General features: G+C 31.6%; 3 protein-coding genes across 12 annotated transcripts; 2 read left to right on the forward strand and 1 right to left on the reverse strand.

The window, feature by feature from the left end:
* Positions 1-2397: 2397 nt before the first annotated feature.
* LOC103491986 (pentatricopeptide repeat-containing protein At5g01110) lies at positions 2398-8627 on the forward strand. 4 transcript variants are annotated; one of them, XM_008452131.3, is made up of 5 exons: positions 2398-4852; positions 5049-5137; positions 5506-5944; positions 8083-8199; positions 8341-8627. In XM_008452131.3, the coding sequence occupies exon 1, from the start codon at positions 2554-2556 to the stop codon at positions 4804-4806; it is 2253 nt and encodes a 750-aa protein (XP_008450353.1). In that variant the 5' UTR covers positions 2398-2553; the 3' UTR covers positions 4807-4852; positions 5049-5137; positions 5506-5944; positions 8083-8199; positions 8341-8627. The 4 variants fall into 4 exon arrangements, with proteins under 4 accessions (XP_008450353.1, XP_008450355.1, XP_008450354.1 ...); XM_008452133.3 differs by lacking the exon at positions 8083-8199 and having other exon boundaries at positions 5506-5692; positions 5757-5944; XM_008452132.3 differs by lacking the exon at positions 8083-8199 and having other exon boundaries at positions 2398-4868.
* Positions 8628-15497: 6870 nt separating this feature from the next.
* On the forward strand, positions 15498-17484 carry LOC127148259 (polygalacturonase-like). Its single transcript, XM_051081695.1, has 4 exons — positions 15498-15961; positions 16243-16532; positions 16610-16838; positions 16974-17484. Exons 1-4 carry the CDS (start codon positions 15539-15541, stop codon positions 17190-17192), a joined length of 1161 nt encoding a protein of 386 aa, XP_050937652.1. The 5' UTR covers positions 15498-15538; the 3' UTR covers positions 17193-17484.
* A 1276-nt stretch (positions 17485-18760) lies between these two features.
* Positions 18761-20617, reverse strand: LOC127148271 (uncharacterized). 7 transcript variants are annotated; one of them, XR_007819142.1, is made up of 5 exons: positions 20234-20617; positions 20032-20087; positions 19823-19918; positions 19667-19711; positions 18761-19056 (listed from the first exon to the last, which is right to left on the reverse strand). XR_007819142.1 is itself a non-coding variant. In XM_051081713.1 (5 exons), the coding sequence occupies exons 1-5, from the start codon at positions 20276-20278 to the stop codon at positions 18909-18911; spliced, it is 387 nt and encodes a 128-aa protein (XP_050937670.1). In that variant the 5' UTR covers positions 20279-20617; the 3' UTR covers positions 18761-18908. The 7 variants fall into 7 exon arrangements, 4 of the variants coding, with proteins under 4 accessions (XP_050937670.1, XP_050937669.1, XP_050937668.1 ...); XR_007819143.1 differs by having other exon boundaries at positions 19667-19714; XR_007819144.1 differs by having other exon boundaries at positions 19667-19714; positions 20165-20617.
* Between the last annotated feature and the right edge of the window lie 1413 nt (positions 20618-22030).

A 22030-nucleotide genomic window follows, 5' to 3' on the forward strand; every position in this document is an offset into this window, starting at 1 on the left:
AAATTTCCTAATTCATTTCTTGTTGCACAAGCCGTCCACATGACACCTTTACACATTATGTGCACACCACATAATAGTTGCTCACTTGATAGGAATAAGGCTAATGGTTTACTCTTTCAAATAACATCAAACAACCACATAGAAATCAATAGTTTTCTCTTTCAAATAACAACATCAACAACAACACAACTGTAGCGCCACAAAATAAGGTAATTTTTAATTTTAATTATCTTAAGTTTAATTTTAATTATGATGGAATTATTGAGATGTTAATTGGAGATAATTTGATATATTATTGGAAATTTTTTTATATTTGTAGAAAGTAGAATTAATTAAATACTTTTAGGGAAAAAATGTAATTATTTATTTGAAATTTGGAACTTTTGGTGTTGAAAGATTTGATTTAAGTTAAATGTTATTGGTTGATTTAAATTGGTGAGATTATATGTAGTTATATATATAGTGTATATATGTATTTAATTAAGTTATGAAGTTAAGGACAATTATATTATGAAGATAATATAATTATTTAAGGATATATCTATATACTACTTTTTTTAAGATAAAAGTGGATGTGATTGAGAAGAGAGAAATATTTGATATTATTTTTGGAATTAAGAAAAAAAGATAAGAAAAAAGAGAGATTGGATTGATATTAAATGAAGAAAGACTAGAGTTGGGTTTTGTTTTGAAAAAAGAATAAGGAAAAAGAAAAATAATAATAATAATATTATTATTTTTCTTTAAATAGGACCTCGTGAAGCGTGAAGTTACTATTCATCATCTTTTACCTCAAGACAAAAGAAAACCCTAATTTTTCCTTCACAAAACCTTAGTCGCCAATCAAGATCCATCTGCCACCGATTTCTTTCTCTGCTCGTCACCGTCATTCCCCGTCGATCGGTTTACCGTGAATTCGTTCGTTCAAGTCGTCGTTGAAGCTGAGAACCATCATGTTTCGTCCAAAACGTCTTCGTTCGTAAGCCATCGGTCGCCGCGTGATCTCTATTCGTCTGTCAGCCATCGCGCTTCGTACGTCAACGTCGTCGACCAAGTCTTTAGTCAAGCCATCCTCTACCAATTAGTAACCCAAGCACACAATAGTCGATCGTCTGCGCTAGCCGAGTCGAACGCAAGCCTTCAATCAGTTGCCGAGCCATGTGCGTGTAAGCCGAGCCGTACGTGCCTTCATCCTTCCAAGTCGTCTGAGTCGCATCCCTCCAAGCCGTCCGAGCCACTCCTTGTTGAGCTGAGCCACCACCTATTTTTGGGTCCTTTTTCACAAATTTGGTAAGTTTTGATTGGGTTTTAGGTACGCCCAACAAATAGTAATTTTTTGTCCTAAATGAAATTAAACTTTAGATTTGGCTATCCAAATCTAAACGATCTGTAACCAAATCTAAATAACCATGTAACCAAAATAAATGACCCTGTAACCAAATTAAACGATAGAATTGAAAAAATAAGTCATTTAGATTTGGATTCAAATCAAAACGACTAAATCAAAACGATTGTGTACCAGACAATAGTTAAATCTAAATGATCGCGTACCAAATATATTACGCGCGTTGTTTATGACGTGGTTAACAGAGCATTTTTTGTACTTTTCATTGTAGGCATGTGAGCCTGTGAGCTTTTTCCGTTTTCGGAATTGTTCTATACAGTATAAATATTTTACTGTTTTGTTATATGTTTTAAAAGATCATTTGTTTTAATACTATATTTCAAAATAGAGTTGTTCGATGAAATGAAGCTCACCTATTGCAGAGTCATTTTGTGCGATAACCCGTGATTGTATGTCTGATTGAACTGCATGACCCGTTTTTGTTTTTGTTTTCATGAATTAACGTTCACCGTTTAACTACATTGAAAAAAACATTTGTTTCTCGTATTTCATTCGTTTTTTTAAACCGATTGTTATCGATACACAAATTCCCGATACTGCACTTACTACATTAATTAAAAAAAGCAAATGTAATTTCTTTCTCATGTAATGCATCAATTAATTTTTTGGCACAAAAAACTTATGTACAAAACTTTTAAAATTGACATCGTATTTACGAAAGCTAATGAAACATGTTTTTCGATAAAAATTTTAAATTTCGATAAATAAAACATAAATATTTATGTATTAGATTTACGATACGAATTAAAAAAAAATAATAATAAATTTTTTTTGTCATAAACCTTCCCTTTATTCTTTTCTCCAAACAAAAATTATCATAATCCCTTGCAGTTGAGATTATAAATTCCCATAATTCTTTCCATTATTCCTTTTTCCAAACATAAATTCCCATATATCATAAATTTTTTTCTTTCATAATCCTCTTTTTTTTTTTTTTTTTTTTCATTCCCCAAACACCAAAAACCTTCCCCTTTTTTTTATTCCTTTCATTCCTTTCATCACTTGATGGACATCTATATATATTCTAATCTATAATACCCCTGCAAAAGACTCACTTTTTCCCAAGCCAAATTTTCCCTGTGTCGATTGGAGGCAATGATTTAAAAGAAAGTCTTGAGATTCCTTGAAAGAGCTTGAGCTGCCCTCAAATGGCTGTTCATCGACTTCCTCTTCCAAAATCCACTTTCAGAAGTGGAATTCTCTCATCAAAATTCACATCTTCAACTCCTTTACTTCCTACTAATTTCAATTCTTTCAAACTTCACACTATCTACTCGCCTTCAAATACCGCCCTTCGATTCCTCCAGACCCAGTCTACTCCAGGACCTCTTTACGATCCTGTCTCTTCTTCGGTCTCTCCTTCGGATTCCTTTCTACTGGAAAAAATTTTGTTCAGCTTGAAGCAGAATAATGTAAGTTATTTGCGCGATTCTCTTTTACGCCTGAGCCCTTCTCTTTTACTCCAAGTTCTCTTTAGGTGTCGTGAAGATTTACATTTGGGCTTAAAATTCATTGGCTTAGTTTCTTATTATTTCCCGAATTTCAAGCATTCCTCACTTTCTTTGAGTGCAATGGTTCATTTTTTAGTGCGCGGCAGGAGGCTCTCAGAAGCCCAAGCTTGCATTCTTAGGATGGTGAGGAAAAGGGGGGTCTCACGAGTTAAGGTCGTCGAATCCTTAATTTCGACGTGTTTTAATTTCGGGTCGATTGGTTTGGTTTATGATTTGTTAGTAAGGACTTATGTGCAAGCTAAAAAGTTAAGAGAAGGGTCTGAAGCATTTCAAATTTTGAGGAGAAAAGGAGTTTCTGTTTCTATAAATGCTTGTAACAAGCTCCTTGGTGGTCTTGTGAGGACTGGGTGGGTTGATTTAGCTTGGGAAATATACGGGGAAGTTGTGAGAGGGGGTATTGAGTTGAATGTTTATACACTCAATATTATGGTTAATGCTCTATGTAAAGACCGCAAATTTGAGAATGTGATGTTCTTCTTATCAGATATGGAAGAAAAAGGAGTTTTTGCTGACATTGTGACATATAATACACTCATCAGAGCTTACTGTCGTGAAGGACTTGTTGAAGAAGCATTCCAATTGTTGAATTCATTCTCCAGTAGGGGTATGGAACCAGGCGTTCTAACTTATAATGCTATCTTAGTTGGCCTGTGTAAGGTAGGTAAGTATGACAGGGCAAAGGGTGTTTTAATTGAGATGTTGCAACTTGGATTAACGCCTAATGCTGCTACATATAACATATTGCTAGTTGAGATTTGTCGAAGAGACAATATTTTAGAAGCTCAAGAGATATTTGATGAAATGTCACGTCATGGTGTTCTTCCTGATCTGGTTAGTTTTAGTTCTCTGATTGGTGTGCTTGCGAGGAATGGACATCTTTCTCAGGCTTTGATGTATTTTAGGGAGATGGAAAGATCTGGTCTAGTACCTGATAATGTTATTTATACTATTCTTATAGATGGGTTTTGTCGAAATGGTGCTCTTTCAGATGCTTTGAAAATGCGGGATGAGATGCTTGCTCGTGGGTTTTTCATGGATGTGGTTACATATAATACTTTTTTGAATGGATTCTGCAAGAAGAAGATGCTTGCGGATGCAGATATGTTATTTAAGGAAATGGTCGAGAGAGGTATGGTTCCGGACTTTTATACTTTCACCACACTCATTCGTGGATATTGCAAGGATGGAAATATGGATAAAGCACTGAATTTGTTTGAAACAATGGTTCGTTCAAACCTCAAGCCAGATATAGTGACATACAATACGTTGATTGATGGCTTTTGCAAAGCAGGCGAAATGGAAAGGGCCAAGGAGTTGTGGGATGATATGATCAGGAAAGATATTCTCCCCAACCACATTTCCTATGGAATTGTAATAAATGGTTTTTGTAGTTCAGGCCTTTTACCTCAGGCTTTGCATTTGTGTGACCAGATGGTTGAAAAGGGCATCAGACCCAATCTCGTCACTTGCAATACTTTAATTAAGGGATACTGCCGGTCCGGTGACATGCCAAAGGCTTATGAATATTTGAGCAAAATGATATCAAATGGAATAATTCCTGATAGCATCTCATATAATACTCTTATTGATGGATATTTGAAAGAAGAGAACCTAGAAAAAGCTTTTGTATTGATTAATGAGATGGAAAAACGAGGGCTTCAACTTAATGTTATTACATACAATTCAATTTTGAATGGATTCTGTGCCGAAGGAAGAATGCAAGAGGCTGAGCATGTATTAAGGAAAATGATTGAGATTGGCATAAATCCGGACAGAGCCACGTACTCTTTTCTGATAAATGGTCATGTCAGCCAAGACAATATGAAGGAGGCATTTCGTTTCCATGACGAAATGCTCCAACGAGGACTGGTGCCTGATGATAGATTTTAAATTTGCACTTCAATGGATGCATGTCGACTATTTAATGAAGGCAAAGGTCTCTTCTCTCTCTTGTATGTGCACCCGTACTCCTTTTATACTCCACTTTATTTGTTTATTAAATTGTAAATATAATTGGTAGGTTACGTTTTCTGATTGCTTAATATGAGGTGCCATGTTCGCACTCATACTGAATATACTCATAAATATATCTCTGCTCAATTTTTAAAGCATCAACTTAATCTTTCTTGCAGGATACTTCACATTTAATCTGAACCTGAATGCTGATACCTTTGCTTTGATGGATTTGACTCCTTTTGCTAACCCCCCCACCTCCTTTTTGGTAAGAAACACTTCATATATTATTATGAAATTACAATAAAGGGGAGTATTTCCAAGCCCTAAATTGTAAATAGTTATTCAAATAAGCAAAAAGAGGATTAACACTATAGTTGTTGTTAGAGGGGGCGATGATGCCACGCGTCAATTGAAATTTGGTAAAATAAAGTCTTTAGAAGTTACCAGCAAGCGAAAAGTTACGAAGACGTGACTCTGGGTTTTTCCCTTTTCTCAAAGAGGACACCATCTCAGGGATAGGGAGCCATGGAAGTGGCCTTTGCATATTGTCATATAATTGTTTCAGCTTGCATGGTAATTTCCTACTTCCTAGAGGTAGAACCTGATTTTTCTTTTGGACGTTTACCTTTTCAGGTAAAGAGGAGAGAAAAACTTGTGGGCAAGAGTTGATCACGAGTCGGGTTAATCATCACAAAGAGATTGGATTGTAAAGGAGCCATTTGATCCTGGCAGCCAAAACATTTTTGTTGTTGCATCGAGGAATGCAAGATACAGGGAGTCAAAAGAGGGACATGATTCATGTAGATCAATCTCCCAAAAGGTATTATAAAGCCAAGGTCCCAATTGTTTGTTGCTAAGTTCTAAATTCCAAAAATCTTTAATAGGGGATGAGGAAAGCCAAGACAGGTATATTCACTCGTGGTCGTTTTCACAATTCTTCAATCCAAAAGACAGCAGCTACTACCGTCAGTTTGAATCCACCATAAAGGAAGCCTGAAACGTGAAATCAAGCCTATCTGCGTTCTTCGCTAGCTTGACTATCGGTGAATACTGTAACGTTCCAACAATTAAGGTAATTTATATTTAATTATCTTAATTTTATTTAATTTTATTGAATTTATTGTGTGTTATGTTGAATCATTTAAATGTGAAGTTAATTAAATATATTTTTGGGATTGTTGAAATTAAAGTTAATTAAATATATTTTTGGATATATATTTAATTAATTAGAGGATTTGAGATTTTGGTAGAAATATTAAATATAATTAATATGGATAAGGTAAAAATAAATTAATTTGGGAAAATTATAAGGTTAATTTTTATAAATATAACAAAATATCAAAATATTTACGACTTGTGTAACAAAATAAAAAAATCCATGATATTTTCATAAGCTTCAAGTATGCTCTTGATTAATGCTAACCATTTTTCATTTCTTTTTTCTCTTCTTCTTTGCGATTTATTCTTTTCCTCTTCATATTATTAATTTCTTCATACTATTACTTATTCTTCATTTTACAATATTATGGTTATTTATGTAAATATTTATCAATTTCTTCATTTTCTCTTTCATAATTTCTCTCTCTTCTTCATTTCTCATCTTTTTTTTTCTTGGCACAAGATCATATCGTTTAGGCTAGGTAGAAGGTTACGAGATCGTTTAGACTTGTTACGAGGTCGTTTAGACTTGGTATAAAAGTACAAGATTGTTTAGATTTGCTAGAAGATCATTTAAACTTGCTATGAGATCATTTAAACTTGCTAGGGGAGGTCGTTTAAATTTGATATAAGGGTATAAGATCGTTTAGATTTGGTACAAGGGTATAAAATCATTTAGACTTGTTACGAGATTATTTAGACTGATACAAGATTGTTGCTAAGAGATCGTTGCTAAGAGATCGTTGCTAAGAGGTTTTTACTAATGGATTGTTGCTAAGAGATCGTTTAGATTGGGTATGAGATCATTTTTTCAAATGTGTGACTGATTAATCGTGGGGTTTTGTTATTTCACGTTGTGGACTTGTGGGCCTTTTAAAATTGTTTTATACGGTATAAATATTTTCGCGCTTTGTTCTATTTTTGGAAAAACTCCAAAAAAATAATTAATTTGGGGAAGAGAAAGAGTTGATGTGATTGAAATTTCTTAGAAAAGAGATATTATTATTATTATTATCATTATTTATAAAATGGGCCTTGAATTGCGGGCAAATCAAAAAAGTCTTCCTCATTTTCTTACTCATCAAACCTTATCCCATCGCTTGAGGTCGTCACCGACATCCCTCTCTAATTGATGCGTTTTGTTCACGTTTGACGAAGTCCAGTCGTTGCACGAAGCTTCTTCTCTTCGCCTATGTCGTTAGTCGTCTCCTCATGAAAGTCGTGCGTTCTGTCCAAGCTGTAGCACTCGCGAGTTGAGCCTCTATGCGAAGCGAACATCTGTCTCATGCCGCTCAAACCAAGCGAAATGTTCCCGAGTCGGTCTCCCTTGTCTTCTTAGTCGTGTGTCATTCTGTCAGAGCCAATGCAAGCCGAAACGTCTTCTCTCAACGTGCATCCCTCATCAAGTCGATCTCATGTTTTTGAGTCGAGTGAAGACGTGCCTCTTCCTCCTAAGCCAAGCTGATTTTAGTATTTTTTTTGAGCCACTTTTGATAAGATTTGTAGTGATTTTGATGAATTTTGAATATAACCATCAAATCATAATTTTTGGTTCGAAAATATTTAACTTTTGCTCTAATGAGAGATTTTCTTAAAGGTTCAATTGGCTAACTTTGGAAACTTTCTGTGAAATTTTTTCCATCAAAGTTGAATTGGTTTTAATCCTAATTTTGGGTAAATTAAATTGGGAAAATTTTTAGATGTTAGTCATTGTTAATTTTATTAATTGAAATTATTAAAATTTTCCTTAATGTTTAGAAATGGTTTACTTGAGAAATTTTGTTTATTACCAAAGGAACATTTCTCAAGTTATAGATTTTACTATTGGACTTTCAAACATTAAATTTAGAGCATGCATATATTTATTGATTATGCATGGATGATAGCTAAAATGCATAATGAGGTGTTGTAGTTGACAACTGATGTTATATGATGTTTATGCATGTTTTATAGATTACATGATTATGGACTATTATGATTGATGTATCATGGTATGTTTATGATCATTGTCACACGCTTTTGAACTTGGTGTATGTTAATTTTGGCTAATAGGTTGTGCACCTCACATGTACGGTGTCACCACCTTATACAGCTTAATGATTGTGTGCGTTCGACGACACCACTAGTTGTTAGTCTCCATGTGTGGTCCAACGGGATCACTCCGTTTAGGTGTGTTTCATCAGGGACATGATATTATTATTTTATGGTACCTTCTAACAAGAAGTTAACAGATCACCTAACGTGACTAGTAGTGGATCCTTTACTGGTTATGTTTTTATTATCACATTTTTTCTATTTTTAATATTTCAGGAAAAGGTCTTGGAAATGAAAAGTTGGGGAGCAATAGGAAGGACCCATGACATGCCATATGAGGAATCAATTCTGTTTCTATTTTTTATTCATTCGTTTTTAGTCTTCTTGATTTTAAACATTTTATTTATTTTCTTTAAAATTAGTTAAAACCAGCTCGAGCTTGTTTTTGTGGTATTTTTTTTTACGATTTCATCAAATTATGTTTTACGATCATGTACATTATGTTTTATTTTGCTACAATGACACTTACTTATCTATGGCCTCTAGCTCGTTTTATTTAGTCATATGATGCTTGTTTATCCTCAACTCTTGACACCCTTTTTGTTGTGGTGAGATTGTTATTTATCTCTAGTCTCAAGCGTTTTGATTTGTTGTGATGACGCTTGTTTATCCCTAAACCTTGATATCCTTTTTAGTGCGGTGATGTTTGTTTTATCTTAGGTACCATCATTTTGTTTTGTTTGTGATGGTGCTTGTTTATCCATGACAATTTACCTTTTGTTTTTAGTTATGTGGTACTTGTTTATTCTTGACCATTGATATCCTGTTTACTGTCCGGGGATGCTTTTACGTACTTGACCCCCAACATTTTATTTTGTTGATGTTTGTTTATCCTGGGTCTCCAACTCAATTTTACTTTGTCATGTGGTGTTTGTTTATATCCGTTTTTTTGATATATTTTACTGTGATGGTATTTGTTTATCCATACCCTCCAACTCATTTTTAATTGTTATAGGGTGACACCAGTTGACCCCAACATTTCTTTACAATTTTATGACATGTTTTGAGTGTGTTTATAACATTTATTACCAAACAAAATAATGTCTACACCTTCATCCCCTTCTAATTCTACATGAATGTATGAAGGGGACATCTTATAACCACCTAATTTTGTCTAACTTCTTTTTAATTAATTTAAATTAACATGTGTATTTACACATTTTACATGTTATTTGGTGAATTTTCTTTGTGAGGGATTGGATGCTTTCTCTTCTCGTTTTCTCTCCCTCCTAACTATAGCAACTCACAATCTTCACCTCATTTTCCTCGTCCAAAACTCTTCATACCTAAAAAGCCCATTTTTATCTTTTCTTTCTCCTCCCAAATCCCTAAACCACCGTCACACAAATCTTAGAGATTTTGCAAACAGAAAGTGGAAAAGAAATCCTTTTCAGAATCTGAAATTCTAACCATCCGAAGGCCCTAACTTATTTGGAGGTTGCATTTGGTAGGGATATTTTTCCCCAATGATCGGCATCTCATATAATTGTCATGTGTTTGAGATTACCTCCTTCAACCTTATTCTTCTCTATTAAAGACTTTGAATAATAGAGAGAAAGAAAAGGTATTAGGACCAAAAGACATGTTTTTGCTATATTATTTCTTCCCTTTATGTCATGTTCATTCGTTCTAGATTGTTAATTTTTACATATATATTTTGTTGCAGTTTTGTAATTATTTTTTGATATTTATTTATTTATTTTTGTTCTTGCCCACATTCTACATATTCAATATCTTTCTTTATTATTTTTGTGTTTTTATTTTATTTTATTTATTATTTTTTTTTGAGAAGGAAGATGAGGAAATAATATATGAAGTTAGAGAAATGAAAAAAATATAAAAATACAATTTTTAATTTTTAATTTTAATTTTAAAAATTTTATTTGATTTTAGAAGAATCTAGAAGTTAGTAGCATCTTGCTATAAATACATGTAAAAGTTCAATTTAAATATGTTTTACCAAGTGCATAGCAGTTGATGATTCTTTTGAAATGACTTTTTAACTCGGGCAATGCAATGATAGACGTAGCCTTAGTCTCTGTTTGTTTCCTTATTGTTAAGAACTAGGGGTGGTAACCCCACCAACCTGCATTCCAATTGTTGGGTTGCAAATTAAAAAAAAATATATTTTGAGTTCGGTTAGGTTATAGGATTTACTATGGTTAATTTACATAAGTGCAAGAAAATCTAAAAAATATTTTAGGCTCGTGTAACGAAAATAAAGGTCAAATAAATTGGGCAAAATATTGGAGGTTTGCCCTTGTGTCACTTCTCTTTCTATTCTTTCATATTTTTTTCTTCTATTTTTAAACGATTATTCTTCTGTTTAAATCTTCTATTGTATCTTCACCATTTTCGACAAGATTTTTTGAAGTTACTTCATTTTCCTCATATTCGAGGATATTTAGATCGTTTAAATATCATTTTGACATGATCTAAATGATCTTTATCATCGTTAACATAATCATTTATTATGTTCAATACGCTCGTTTAAATTTGAAAACACTTGTCCATAGTTTAAAAAGAACTATACGATCGTGTGGATATGATCTAAACGATCGCTTACCATAGTCTACATGATCGTTTAACATGGTCAACGAACGAATTGTTTGAATTTGAAGTCTTTTTCTCATGGTTTAAAAAGAACTACATGGTCGCGTGGATTGATCTAAATGACCGCTTACCATAGTCAATTGGATCTTTTAGATTTAATTTGAAGCCCTTTTTTTTCATTGTTTAAAAAGAACAACACGATTGTGTGAATATAATCTAAACCATCACTTACCGTAGTCAACATGATCGTTTAACATGGTCAACACAATCGTTTAAATTTGAAGCATTTTTTTCCTTGTTAAAAAAATTATACGAACATGTATTATGACTTAAACGATGGTAGACCATTCTTCTAGATTGTAGTACATGATCGTTTAGAAGAAAATTACTTACGCTCGTGTGTGCTGATTAATCTCGTGTTGATTGGAATATTTTTGATATTTTCCATTGTAGATATGTGAACTTTTTTCGTTTTCAAAATTATTCTATAGAGTGTAAATATTTTACTGGTCTTTTATATTTTTTTTTTAAAAAACCCATTTACTAGTAGAGTAGTAATATGAATAATAATAATTATTATTATAACGAATGAATTTGAATGTAGACTTAAACTTTGCCTAGAATACTTTTGAATGTTTTTCATTTCTTATTTTGAATGGATTTGTATGTAGTCATGCATTTTACACAAATTTAGGTTTCATTTATTTGAGGTAAAAAACACTTGGACTTCACTTGTTTGTTTGATTATAAAATTTTTTAAAAATTAATATAACATATTTAGATCATTTACATAAATATGACATTTGTTTAGTGCAAATTTCAATTTTAGTAGAAAAGGAAAGAATGAAAAATATTCTAAATTATGAAAAAAAAAAAGCAACTTGGTGACCTAACCAGGAAGTTAGGTCGGGTCGGGTTGAGTTGGTCCATGGACGTTTAACTGACAGAGTTCAATTTTTACTGATTCAAGGTCTTTGGATTAGTCCTTGATTTACTTCTAATTCGATTGATGTACGCCCTTATTAAGAACTCCATTGTCTCTTGACTTTGAGCTATTCTCTCCATTTTCTGAAACTTTTTGTTGATTGAACTCTTTTTTAAAACATTCATTCTCTCTTTTTTTAAAAAAAGAAATGAGGAGTGTAAAATGCATTTGCATATGGGTAGAATACAATGGTTATTGCCTAAGGATTAGGTGGAAGAGGAGACGACATGTCGTAATGTGAAAAGGACAAAATTAGTAATTTCTTCTCCGTTTTATCCTCCACCTCTTGCGCCCTTCCACATTTTCCGTTCTATTTTCTTCCATTTTTTCCTCTCCTTATTTGTTCCACTTTCTCAAATGACAGTCCTACCCCCTCCCGTACTCTCTCTTTTCTTTTTATCCAATTCCAAATTTTTCAAACTAAACCAAATTGATTTTACACTCTTTGAGTCTGTCATATATAATATGATAGTCTTTTTCAATTTATCTCATAATAATGTTTCAAAATTCCATGTCAAATACTCCTTTCCATGAAAATACCTCTTCCAAAATTATATAAAAAATATCTGTTTTTTTTTTTTTAAATAACTTTATAGTATTTATGATTTTGAAAGTAATTTTAAATTTTTATAATTAATTAATATATTGTATCTACATATTTGCAGTTTCTTTACTTTTCAATTTTTTATAATATGAATTTTCGTCCTCTTGTATGAAATTATATTATTAGAATAATTTCAAGTTAACTAAGAACCATTCAAATCTTGGTTCTATCAGTCAATTTCATAGTTGATGTTAGATAATGATTTAACTCACTAGAACATAATTTGACATTTGGCTAGGGTTGACCTGGACAATCATGTGCTTTGAGTTGAGCCATGTAAGGGAACATGTTATTTGCTGTTTATTTGATTGAATTGGACATTGTTCAAGTCAATCCTCTCTTGTAGAAGTATTTTCGTTTTAAGATGGTATTCTTCACCTATATCTTATTATTTTTTAGACTCTGTCACTTCTATCATTAATGTTTGATATTATTAGTATATCTTTGATCTAAAATCAACCATAATTTAAAAGAATATTTGGGATGATTTGCAAAAGTAGCTTGTTAATCAAGCTAAGTATAAGTATAATAGTTATAAATAATAATAATAATAATAATAATAATAATAATAATAATAATAATAATAAAAGTATAATAATAAATAATAAAATAAAATTGGGGAAGATAGCACAAATATTTGAAATATGGAGAAATTGAAAAAAATATTAAAGGAAATAATGGATGAAAAGGGAGAGGTTGAAAGCATGATGATGATGATGATGATGATGATGATGATGATGATGATGATGATGATGAAATGCTGTGTGTGTTGAAGGCAACAGAAAGTATGGGGGATTGGAGCAATTGTGCATCATCACACAAATTGGAGCAACAGAAAGTATTGAATTGCAAGAATTAAGAATGGAGAATAGAATTCTTACGAAATAAAAATACAATAATCAAAATATTACAATTCTATCTAATTTGAAAGATATGAGAAAGATATTATGTACAAATATATATTGAGAAATTATATTATATGTAAAATATGAAAAGGAAATGAAAATAAAATTATTTTCTAAGAACATAAATAATGTATCAAGTTTATAATATTTGACTGCGTTTGAGACCTCACCCATTTTTATATATAATTTTTTGCAATTCGCATGAAAAATATTAAAATATTCTAAAAAAAATATCTAATGTCTATTAAAGATCATCTACATGTATTCTGTTAAAATGTTCCATCATAACTTGCTATATAGCAATTTATTTTTCTTTTTTAAAAAATATTTTAGATGTGTGGTGAAAAAAAAAAACATAAAAATAGACGATGCTTGAAATACACTTTTTAAGTATTATCCTTATAGTAACATGCAACACATGTAGGACTATTAAACCCCCTCCCCAAAAGATCACTAACTATAACGAAAGAGAAAGAAAAGTCTATTCGCGAATGACCACTTTAGAGTTTAAAAAGAAAATCAACCAAATGAATAGAAGTAATGAAAAAAAAATAAAATTTTATTAAAATTACTAAAATTATATTTTATACTTCATTAGTGATGTTTTAATGTAAGTTACAAAATTCAAATATCAACATATCGTATATTATTGATATAGGTTTAGATACGATTAAAAGTTGGTTTCACTTTTTTAATTTGAGAGCAACGAAGAGAACTAAATTAAATTAATCGGTTTTATAAATAAATAACCCATACCATTGACTTTCATGTGTTATTTTGACTATTCTTTGTTTTGTTCTAAATATTCTGGATTGAGCAATTTTGCTATTTTCATACCAGAATTGGGTCTATATAATTTCTTTATTTTATAGATTAAAATTAGACATCTTTTGTTAACACTTTTCTCGATACCAAACCTACGATGTCTATAATAATTATTAGTCCTTTTTCTAAATAACAAATATAAATGCACCATAATATATAATTAATATTGAATATAATTAATATTAATTGTTAGGATTTATTTTCTAATATAAATACACACATTCGATTTGGTTTAGTTTAGCAATTAAAAAAAAAAAAGAATTTGTCTTCCAATCCAGTCTATCAATGTAATCGTCAATTTAGGTAATCTTCGATTGAAGGGGAGGTGATGAAGATGACAGGTGACTGAAGCGGCGTGACCAACCGCAGGCCAACGCAGTTAGCGAAGATTGTTTACGATCAGGAATTCTTACTGCGACCAACAGAATCAACGAGATAGAATGCTTGAGCAATTGATGGCGGGGAAGCCGAAAGTAAGTCCCTGGATGCATCCTATCCCGGAGAATCAGCAGTAGTTGCATGGTCAGATCAATCCAGGTCATTCAGACAAAGTCGGGTGACGTCGTCTTCCTTAAAGAAGAGATTACCAAAAGAGGCTTGAAGACATTGTCAGACATATCTTTTCAGCTTTTCTTTAATTTGCATATCAAACAGTACATATCCGTTTTCATTGGTTTGGTTTATTGTTGCAATAAAAAATATTTGAAATCGACGATTAAAACATTGATGAAAAAAATCAATTATTTTAATTTAAAGAAAATATTAATAAAATACTTACATAGGAATAGTTGATTTCAACCAATAATTAACAAATCATAAAATGATAAATCGAAGGAAATAGAAGATTTGTAATTATAATAAACCATATAGTTCGACAATAATGATGGATCAAATTACAAATTTAGAAGTATAGTTGTTACAAACACCATAGTTTATGTCATTTTACCTCAATTATTTTTATTTTTTTCGACTCAACATACTACACGGAAAGCTTTAAAAGGGCCAAGAATTTACCATCATTCAAACTCCTTATCCTGAGTGCTTTATTATTATTTTTTATTTTTCCTTTTGAGTTGTTTATCTTCAAAATCTATATATATTATTTTAATTTATTTGTTTTATTTTGAAGAACCCTAAACTTCAAATTATTTTGACATAATGAGAAGGAATTAAGGCACACATTGCGTAAGGGTTCAACATTTTTTTTCCTCCAAAACGAAAAAAGAAAGAAAGAAAACATGTGAGGCCATATTGGTCATTTCATTTGCCCACATTCAGTGATTAAAGCCATAAATAAAGAAAACTCCTTTTCAATCAATCCTCAATTTTCGAAGTTTTTTTTTTTTTTTTTTTTTTTTTTTTTTTTTTTTTTTAAAATTTTAAAAAAGCATAAGAGAAACATCCTTTTAGACCTAAATTTTCCAACAAAGGAATTAGTTATATTTCTCCCCCCCCTCTGTAGTCTATATAAACCCCTCAAAACCCATCCAATTTCCCCACCACAACACACCCACATTCTCAACTCTTTCGTCTCACTTTATTATGGCTCTTCACAAAACCTTATTCATTCTTTTCCTCTTCCTCACTTTGGCCTCGGCTTCCACCTTTAACGTAGTCGATTTCGGTGCAAAACCCAACATCGGAACCGACTCATCGCAGGCGTTCGAGGAAGCTTGGGCTAGTGCATGTCGTGCAACGACAGCCGTGTCCATTTATGTTCCAAAAGGGAGATTCTATGTGAAAAGTATAGCATTTGAAGGGCCTTGCAATAATAATGATATCACTATACGAATTGATGGGACGCTTTTGGCTCCATCAAACTATGCTGTGATTGCAAATTCAGGAAATTGGATCACTTTTAAACGTGTTGATGGTGTTAACGTGTTTGGTGGCGTTCTTGATGCCCAAGGATTTGGATTATGGGCTTGCAAGAATTCCAAAAGCTCTTGCCCCTCCGGAGCCACGGTAAATTAAATTTGTCCAAATATTATTTAGTCTCCAATTTTAACTATGTACTTTTAATTTATACACATATGACATATTACAATTTTTTATATAAAAATTTAGTTTATTTAAAAAAATGAAAAAGACTTTGAGCAGCGATTAGTGGACTAAAATTGAACCATATATATTTTAGCCCATGTTTTTTTTACGTAAGTTACCATTTTTATTTATTTCCTTCCACGGAGATTTTCTTTCTAATTATAAAACATTGTCAAATATTATTTTTTCCTCCTCTGGTGCAGTCGTTGGAATTTTCCAATTCAAAGAATATAATGGTTAGTGGCTTAACGTCACTAAATAGTCAAATGTTCCACATAGTAATCAATGGTTGTCAAAATGTGAAAGCACAAGGACTGAAGATATCAGCTGCTGGTAATAGCCCAAACACCGACGGCATTCACGTAGCATTATCCTCAACGGTTACTATCCTCAACTCTATAATTGGCACGGGCGACGATTGCATTTCAATAGGTCCTGGCACGTCGAACTTGTGGATTGAGAATGTTGCTTGTGGACCTGGACATGGAATCAGGTACTCAATTGAAAAAAATTAATAAAAGTTTAACCTTGACAATTAAAGCTAAGATATAACTTTTATTTGGTTATCAGCATTGGGAGTTTAGGAAGAGAAGTGCAAGAAGATGGTGTTGAGAATGTAACAGTTAAATCTGCTACATTCACAAACACACAAAATGGGGTCAGAATTAAAACATGGGGAAAGCCGAGCAATGGATTTGCAAGAAGCGTTATCTTTCAAGACATTGTAATGGTCAATGTGGAAAATCCTATCATTATTGATCAAAATTATTGCCCCGACAACAAAGGTTGTCCTGGACAGGTCAGTATGGATTTCCGTTTTAAAAAAGTTTTTTTTTTTCAATGCATGTTTATGCAAGCAATTTAGTTATCTAATCACAACTTTTTTTTTTCTATAGAATATTTCTTATCTTATTTATTCTTTTTGTATAATTAGGATTCTGGAGTTAAAATCAGCGATGTGACATATCGAAACATACACGGAACATCAGCGACGCAAGTTGCGATGAAATTCGATTGTAGCTCGAAATTTCCATGCAATGACATAACTTTGGAGGATGTGGAGTTGAGTTATAAGAATGAAGCAGCTGAAGCTTCATGTAGTCATGCTGAAGGAAGTGCTGCTGGTTTAGTTCAGCCATCAAGTTGTTTGTAGACAGGTCTTAGAACTATGTAATATATAATTTTATAATTATATTATAAGGTCCTCTAGGGTTAGCTAGGGATATGTTACCTGTCTTAGCATAGATAAGAATTGAAGTTCCAAGGTTGAGGTTATGGTACTAGCAAGTAGCAACCCACTATGGGGCGTGTTCGTTTCCAGAGTCAACATCGAGTTTTCTAGATTTTTGTTTAATTAGTTTAGCACCTTTGATCAACATTAATTAATCTACTAGTGTCGACCATTTTATTGCTATTTTAAAGGTGAATGATTTTTATTACACTTACCTATCTATTACTCGTTATTTTAGTGGATTGAAATAAAACTTGTTGTATGGTGTCCAATTTTAATCTCTATCAAACCCCAACGATCTATACATAGCACACAGATCCATGACAATAAGTATATTGGAATTCACGTTGAAATTGTTAAAATCATTTTTGCTATTTAAATATTTATATATAATTTTAGACTTTTAAAATCAATATAATTATAATACTATCGAAATTAATTTGAATGATTAAAAAAATATTTTATAATGATTTTGAAATCGTACAGAAAACAATTTCAACCATTCTAAAACCACTTATAAACATGTCCAAATTAAACAGGGACAACAAATTTGTCAAAAAAAAAGTGTTTTCTAAAAACCATTTTTTAATATTACAATTAATATAGAGATAGAGTATAAAACTATTTTCTAATGGAAAAAATGTTATGTCAAATGATTGAATCTCACTTTTAATTTGTTCTATCATTTAATATTGGATATATTGATCACATATAATCGAGTGTATATAGATTAAGGAGGTTAATTAATTCATTAAGCATCGTAATAATCAAGCTTTGACTCTTTTAAACGAAAACATATTCTCAATCTCAATTGTATTTCTTTTTTAGATTACAAAATTTTAGAAGTATTTTAGTTATTGAATAATTGAAAAACATTTTTAGTTTGCAAGTCAAACTTTGTATACAAAATAAATTCAATAGATTTAGTTAGAAGCAAGGTAAACCAATGGAACTTGTGTGTGTTCCTTTTTATTCAAACTAAAATGGATTAGAAAACAAGAGAAAGATTGTGCATACAATATGCATATAACATGGGCAAGATTTCAGTATATTTTAATGTAGCCCATTTTTAGGGGATGCCATTGGAAATTCCTCTTAGTTATACCAATCGTGTATGCCAATATTTTCCGATAATGTCAGCTTCGATTTTATCGGTATTGTTGCCAACCATAAATTAAACAAAACTTTTAGAAAAAAAGCAAATCAAACTAATAGAAAAAATCCAAACTAATACTCAATAAGAAAAAGAAAATAGTGAATTGAATTTAGGGTTTTTTTATAAAAAAATTTAACAAACCGATAACATATTTACGAGGGGTCTATTCAATAACATAACAAAGTGGAAAATTATTTACACTCTATAGAACAATTTCAGAAACGAAAAATCCATAGACCCACCATGTGAAATACCAAAAATACCCTAATAAATGTGCGATTAATTGTCCGCGCGCCCGATTAATGTTAATAAACGATTATTAGACGCCATCATGTAGAATAATATACAATTGATACACGATCTTGTAAATTACCAAATATATATAAACGATAAAAAATAAACGCTAAACGATAACAAACGATAACGTTATTTTGATATTCATATATATTGCACCTACCCTTGTGTACAAGTTTCATTAATGTCTAATTTGATGGTCTCGTTAAAAATATAGGTTCACTGGCTAATTGAGTGCAGACACCGAAACAACAAGGGTAAATGATGAGGAATTTAAGACATACTGATATAGCTGTGCCGTTTATATAGAAATCAATCGGCATCTCCACCGACCAGCTGCAAATGTAGCAACAGTTAGTTAACCTCTATAAGAAGATAAATACGGCAGAATGTTGGTCAAAAAGTATATTCAATCAAAACAAGAAAAAGTGTAATGATCTATTCAGAATCTGTTCAAAGAAAAATTCAGCACTTGCATAAACAATGAATGATTAATGCAGAATACTATGTATGGTTAAATAACAAATTTAGTCGGTAAACTTTAAATCTGTAAGAAATCTAATAGACACAAAATTGAAAATCTAACGTTCAGGACTAACTTGAGCCTTTTATTTTAATATTTAGAAATCTTAGCACGTATGGTCCAACCAATAAACTATTTCCATGGACATAAAATTCAAATTTATATTTAAGAATTTTGTTTAGTGCTAAGAATGAAATCTTGTTTTCTACTTCTTAAAAATAATAGTAATAATAATAATGAAAAGCGTAAGATTCTCTCTTAGGAAAATATCAATTTTGAGCTTGTGTTCAAATATCCAAGGTAATTCTAAAACAATGAACTTAACTTATGGCCGATAGTAAAAAAAAGGACCAAAAACATAAGAAGGTAAAACGAATCAAAGAAAAAAACATAGAGTCCTTGCTCATCATCTTGCTCAATTACGTAAGGGACTTGTAGTTCTGCAAGAACTTGAAAATGCTCCAAATGCTCCTTGTTTAAAAAAGAAACCCTTGGATTAGAAATAACAATCCCAATTGTTTTACTTTATCCATACAAACAGCCTTAAGATTGCTTATTCATTAACCAACTACTACTTACAAATACTTGTGGTTCTTAAAACTTAAAATTCTCCTTCGCATTTCATCAAATAGCTTATGTTCATCTTTCACTTTAGCCACAATTTTTACCACCAACCTAATAAAAAAGAAACAATAAGAACCCAGAAGAGAAAATCCATCAAATTTCCCATTAAATATTTGTACGGTAGAACAAACACAAATATCGGAAAAAGGAAACAAAAAACGCACTTGTGATTGCGATTGAAAGGCACTTCCAGATGTGTTTTGTCGATTTCTTCCTACAGCTACCCATTAAAAATTTTCAATTCCTTAAAGAAACAAAAACTCCATCTAACAATTATACAGGAACAAAATAACTCACAAAAAGAGAGCTTCTCCCAACTGAAAAGGATGAGAAAAGGAATGGATTCTCATTTAGTTGTTTTTGTACCTCTGCATTATGTGGATTCACATGGATATTTTCTAGATTTTGCATCAAACGGATGAGGGAGGAGAAGCATCGAACAACTTGAGACGACGAACGAAGATGAATAGGGAAGAGGAAGAGACAGCAGTGGCTAGAGGTTGATTTCGACGGCGAACGTGTATCACAGCGGATGCGAGGGTTTTTGCGAGCGTTTGGTGAGCTCCTTCAAATGACACCAAGAGCATTTTCAAGAGAGAGAGAAAGTCGAGATCTACGGCGGCTGGAGCGTTTGCGAGAGAGAGGGAAAGTTGTGCTTTCACGAATTGGAGAGCGTTTGCCAGAGAGAGACTGCGTCAGCCAAAGCATTTGAAGGGTTTTTGCGAGTGTGTTTGCGAGAGGAAGGGAAAGTGTTGCCGACGAAAGGGAATAATTATTTTTTTAAGAAAAATATTTTAATGACACAAAAATTACGTTGTTAATTAACGACGTAAAATTTGTGTCAAAAAAAATTAAATAACGACGCAAAAAATGTGTTATTAAAAATTCTGCATTTTATATTTTTAATGATACATTTTACTCCACCCCATCCTTTTTTTATTTTTAATGACACAATGTCTTGATTAGTAGTGTCATTAAAATCCATTTTTCTAGTAGTAGATATAAATGATCGTGTAAATTATCTTTAACGATATTACATATGTGTGTCTGATCATGTATGAAAATATAAACGATAAAAAACGATCATCATACACGATACTGTATATTACCATATATAAACGATAAGGTAAAAAACAATAAAAGATGACAAAAAAGTTTAGATATAGACGATCATGTAAAGTAGCTTCAACTATCGTATATACAAGTATAAACGATCATTTAGAAAAACTCTAATAACTCGTAATTATAAAAATATCATAAAAATGAAAGGGGCTATAAAAAGGTGAAGGAACTTGCTCAGACTTTTTCATTCATCATCTTCCTCGTCAATCGTTTATATCCTAGTAACTACTTCAACAGAACTGTCGCGATCGATGATTTGATTTGTATATAAAGAGGTTTGAATCTATATTCATTTCGATATATCTCCATCATCTATATATATCTGTCACTATCTATCTCGTATACAAAAAGGTCTAAATCTATATATATTTCGATCTATCTATATCTATCACGATCTATCCCGCATACGAAGACGTCTGTTTCTATACTAATTGTATATATTTTATTGTTTGTATTTCATTGAATAATTTATATTAATTTTCTTTTTTACAAAAAGATGGTGAGCAAGAAGCAACAAGCATGTAGAAAATCAATAAAGTGTAAAGTAAAGACAAAAGAAAGAAAAAGAAATAAAGGTAACAGACTAGAAAAAGAAATAAAGGTAACAAACTAGAATGTGAATATCTGTCTGTATAACATTGTATATTTGGGTATATTTTTCTGTATAGCGCTCTGTATTTGTAAATTTGTTAAAACTTAACCTTGTTTGAAACATACTGTTTATTATGTCTTTCAACAGGTGAAACACTATCCAAATGACATTATTATGGAAGATGAACAAAAAAACCTTAAAATTACTGTATACTACAATTTAGAAAACATTGAATCAGATCAAGTCCAAAATAGACCAAAGAATTCTTTCTCTAGTTTTGACAAACAGTCCTTTTGGTCAGTTCTTTAACATTAAAATAGCCAAAATATCCACACAATTCATGAATTTTCTATTAAGAAAATAATGCCATACAAAAAACACTAATATCCTTGCTTTCAACTTCAATGGACATATAGTAGAATTTGGGCTGAAAGAATTTTGTTTTGTGA

Source organism: Cucumis melo, chromosome 2 (genome assembly GCF_025177605.1).
Source record: "Cucumis melo cultivar AY chromosome 2, USDA_Cmelo_AY_1.0, whole genome shotgun sequence".
Taxonomy (NCBI): Eukaryota; Viridiplantae; Streptophyta; class Magnoliopsida; order Cucurbitales; family Cucurbitaceae; genus Cucumis; species Cucumis melo.